General features: G+C 30.7%; 1 protein-coding gene across 1 annotated transcript; it reads left to right on the forward strand.

Moving 5' to 3' along the window:
• The first annotated feature begins 1,719 nt into the window (after positions 1 to 1,719).
• LOC133803446 (uncharacterized) lies at positions 1,720 to 3,969 on the forward strand. The gene is made up of 2 exons (XM_062241494.1): positions 1,720 to 2,162; positions 3,457 to 3,969. The coding sequence occupies exons 1-2, from the start codon at positions 1,779 to 1,781 to the stop codon at positions 3,667 to 3,669; spliced, it is 597 nt and encodes a 198-aa protein (XP_062097478.1). The 5' UTR covers positions 1,720 to 1,778; the 3' UTR covers positions 3,670 to 3,969.
• Positions 3,970 to 4,668: the final 699 nt, after the last annotated feature.

The following is a 4,668-nucleotide window of genomic DNA, read 5'->3' on the forward strand; positions in this document are numbered from 1 at the left end:
CTTAAAAATTTGTAAGAAATTCTAAATAATTACACTATATACTATTATATAAAAAAAAATTAAGATTACAACTGATTTATGTCATAAAAATAAAAAAATGACACACCAATATATATAAAAAAAGAGTATATATATTTATATTTTGTAAAGGTACATTGTATTTAGGGCTGTTTATTGGACCATATCCAATGTTTTTGGACCCATCCAGATCTAATCCAATTATACATTGGATGTTGGATTTCTCCAACCGATCAAATCCAATACTGTATGCTCAATCGAACTGAACCAAATCGAACCGATCCAATAAGTCATTGGATTGGATTGGTTCCATCCAATGGATATGAATCCCTGTATTAGATCGGATCCATCTAATATTTTTGATCCAATATTTATTAGTTTATTAGGGTTTAGGGATTTGCTTTTTTTTCTTCAGAATATAAATACTTTTTAATATATGTAAACAATAAATGTAATAAAATATAATATATTTTAACTTTAAAAAAATATATAATATATTTTTTATCTGAATATTAATTGAATGGTATTGGATTATTATTGGATTTGATTGGACCGGTCGGTTGGATCCATTGGATTTACATGTCATCCAAGAACCGACCGATCCAATATTGGATTTTTAAAAATGTCATCTGATCCAATCCAATCATGATTGGATATCTAATTTTTAGCGGTCGGTTGACATTTGATCGATCGGTTTATTATTAGATCGGATCGTTTTTGCACAGCCTTAATTGTATTTACATATATTATAGTTTGCACAACAACAAAAAAAAAAAATTGTGTGAAGTTTCAAATATTCTATCTTCTTCTTTTAATGTTATTTTTAAGTGATTGAATCACCTCATGAATTTGAAGTAGTGATTACCCTACAAGTTAAACTTGAAGGTTTTCACAAAAGTCATAATTATAAATCTGACCAAAATTAATAAAAAATTATTTAATGATCTCATTTATTGGGTAAAATTTTAAATATATATGGCTTAATCATATAATAATAGATGTAGAAATGGAAAACTGAGAATTTATGCATCCTAATACTCATTATTTAAAAAATATGCTCTAAAATACCTCCCCATAATTTTCTCCTCTTTCTCTTAGTTTCTCCCCTCTCTTTCACATGAGCACACCACACCATCTCCCCTATACTCCACCGAGCCCAACAACCCACCATCGGTGACAATACCTACTCGCAATAACGTGTCAATGAATTTCACTCATCTACCATTAATCACGAACACAATTCTTTATTGTGTTTTTAACGACTTAAAATACATTCTAAAATTTAATTCTACTAAATAAATTATTTAGCCACATTAATTTATGTGTTCAAACCACTTTTGTGCATACTTTTTTTACTTTTGTTTGCCATTTTTAAAAAAAATTTAAAATCTATGAAATTTTCAATAATTTTCAACATAAATAGATGTGAAATTATTGCAAATTCGATGTTTCCACAAAACTTGAATTTGGAAGTTAAATTCGAAGCAAATTTATGTAGATTTTTTTTTAAGATTATGTACATAAGTGTAGGAAATATATAAATTAGTAGTATGAGTGAAGATTTTTGTGATTAAAGTTTTAAATGAGAGAGATTAGTTTTGAAGCATAGATGTACAATTTGTAGAATATGAGGCATATATTTTTTAATAGAGGGTACTTTTAAGCACAGAACCTCTAATTTTCTATTAAAAATAAATAAATAAAAAAGCATACAAAAGTTTAAATAGGCCGGCGGCCTAAGCCGAAACATCGAAACAGAAATGGACAAGTCTGACGAAAAAGAGAGGCTAATTGGGGAAATCGAAGAAGAAAAAGAAGAAACGGCGCCAATCTCAGATGTCTCTGCTCCGAATCCCAATCTTAATCCGAGTCCCAAATCGGTGAGGACGAAGGTTCCGGAGGTTGAGATCCATCTTTACCGGACGGGCAAAGGTCCGATCGATGTGTTCAAGTCGAGTCTTGGTGGCTGGGACCAGGATCAGTTGGAGGTCCGCACCATCCTCGACAAATATGGCTTCAAATCGCTCTTCGCTTTCAGCACCCAAACCGGCCGTGGTGTTCCGATTCGCTTCCATCCTAGGAACGGAAGGTCTATGCTCCCTTACAGAGATGGATCTGTAATTTACGTTGATGGCGAGCCCAAGGTACCTTCTTTATTTATATGTGTATGATTGTATATAAGTGGTTATAGAGAACAATTTTGGTGAAAGGTTTCATATTTGTATATGGTTTGGGAGAAATTGCCGTGTGTGTAATGATTATGATATCATAGCAATATTGGAAATTGGATTGAGTTAGCAAAATTTAGCTGCCATTTTTGGATGATAACTTGCTCTGGAAAGACCTAGACATTGTAGCTCTAGTTGACTTGTTTTTTTATATTATTATTATTATTAATTAAGTGTTGTCAAATTGAAAAGAGTCGAAAAAACTATTGAAGAACACTATGAACTGATTACAACTGAGACATGTGGCTTTTTTCTAGCTGTCATTTGGAAATTGAAGTTAGCAAAATTTAGCTTTTATTTTTGCATATTAACTTGTTCTGTCAATGTGTTTATTTATTTTGAGTGTTGTCAAATTGAAGAGAATTGAAAAACTATTGAAGAACACTAAGAACTAATTACAACTGATATGCACTAGTCTTTTGATAGATGATCATTATTAAACTGAGATTATATTAGAGCTAGAAATCAATGATTAAGAAAATAAATAAGGGGTAACTAATAAAATGCCAAATAAGGCTATAGAGACTTCTCCTTGGGTAGTGCCGGTGGGTTAGGCTTCTAAGGTCTTATATTATTATTATTTTTTTTTAAATTGACACCCATTTCACCGTTTCTCAAGATGATTCACTCTATATTGAGCTGTAGCCTCAAGATTTTGAAATGGTGTTATGTAATTAAGGAGTATAGGGTCATTGTTAGATGTCCTCGGTGGTTAAGTATATTTAGGCTATTTAGCATAGATAGATGACATGAGGATCAATAAAAATAAGAGTTTCACTGACTGGCTTAACAAGTTCTATACCAATCAAGCTTGGGAAGGGATCTTTTTGTCTTACAAACAGTTTAATCGAATTTTCTTTATTAAAATGTGAACTAATTTAGGTCTCTATGGTCCTGCTTGTTTTTCATCTTGACTTTGTTGCTTAAGCCCCCATTGAAACAGTTTACCCGCTCCAATTAAGGATTTGTAGGAATGCCTCTAAAGTTTAAATTTAAGACTAGCAGCTACCATATCTCTGAAGCAAATCCACTTTGACTATTCTATAAAAGCTAGTTATAATTGATAATGTCTTTTAGTTTTTGAAGTATTTTCCTCAGCATTGAATAGTTTGATGATACTAAATCTTGCGAGAACTTTAATTTTGTCATTCGGGGTGTGTGATGGTTGAACTGTATAGCTAACACAACCACCATGTGTTTTGAATTACAGGATTCGCTAATGAAGCCAGTGACCAAGATCTTGCTTGGGGTAGCACTTATAACCCTTTTGATAACATTCGTGTTAAAGGAAACTCCACAATGGATGAAGAAGTTCAACGTTGTTGGTGGAAATTTCCCGCCATGGATTCTTGCTTGTGTGGTTATAGTTTTCACACGTATGAGGAAGAGAACCAAGGACTTGCTAACCAAGCATGGGTGGTGAACATATGCCATTCTGATTTCTAGATGGAATGATATAGTTTCTTCTACTGCTTACGTTGTCAAACTCATTTATTGTTTGTTCACTGTAGAGTTGGTAAAAAAAGTCGTGGTTAACTTGAATAATGATATGTGCACCAAAACTATGCACCAAATTTGTGGTGTAAATTTTAGTGCACGCATCATTACTCTTTTTTCTAGTAATACCATTCTCTGTCTCATTTTATGTCTTGATTGCGTACAATTGTAACTTTACTTCTATAAATATGCAAAAAGCTGAAGCAATACTCATAATTTTGATTCACTAATATGCTTTGTAGCAAGGATAGAAAATAGAAACATAATTATGTTTGGTAAACTTTGTTTCAATATAAGATGAGTAAAAAGTGTGGCTTATTTTTTATGTTTGGATAAAAATCTTTTTTTAATAAAAAATTATATTCAAAGTGTTTGGATATTAATTAAAAAGAAGATCTTTTATGGTTAAATTTCTAATTATTCTAATTTAGAAAATATTTTCTCAAAAAAAATCCTTTTTGGGGATTTTGAATTAAAAAAAGATTTTTTTTACCCAAATAACTTTAAAATAGTTTTTTTTAATAGAGCTTAAAGAAACTTAACCAAAAAGGTAGTGATTGTTTTTTTGCATGATTATTATTTAAAGGGGTATTTATGACATAAATACCTTATGTTTTCGGGTTTATACACTTATATACCAAAAAAAAAAATTCATCGGTAAAAATATCAAACGTTACTATTTTGTTGCATTCGTCACTACCAATAGCGTTAAGTACTGATTGGGATAATTAGGAGGATATGTGTTGAGTTTCTATTGTTCCGCGTTATATTTCTTTTTAAAAAATCTTATTAATTGATTTTAAAACCAAAAAAACTAATTAAAAATATATTTTAATAATATAATAAAACAAAAATTAATTTTTTTCTTCATAAATATAATTTTTTTTTTCTTTTTTCTTTCTTCTCCCCCCCCCGACTTCTTCTT

Source organism: Humulus lupulus, chromosome X (assembly GCF_963169125.1).
Source record: "Humulus lupulus chromosome X, drHumLupu1.1, whole genome shotgun sequence".
NCBI classification, from domain to species: domain Eukaryota; kingdom Viridiplantae; phylum Streptophyta; class Magnoliopsida; order Rosales; family Cannabaceae; genus Humulus; species Humulus lupulus.

Coding starts and splice junctions, on each gene's coding strand:
- LOC133803446 (XM_062241494.1), top strand. CDS start 1,779: ATGGACAAGTCTGACGAAAAAGAGAGGCTAATTGGGGAAATCGAAGAA. Junction 2,163..3,456: donor ACGTTGATGGCGAGCCCAAG/GTACCTTCTTTA, acceptor TTTGAATTACAG/GATTCGCTAATGAAGCCAGT.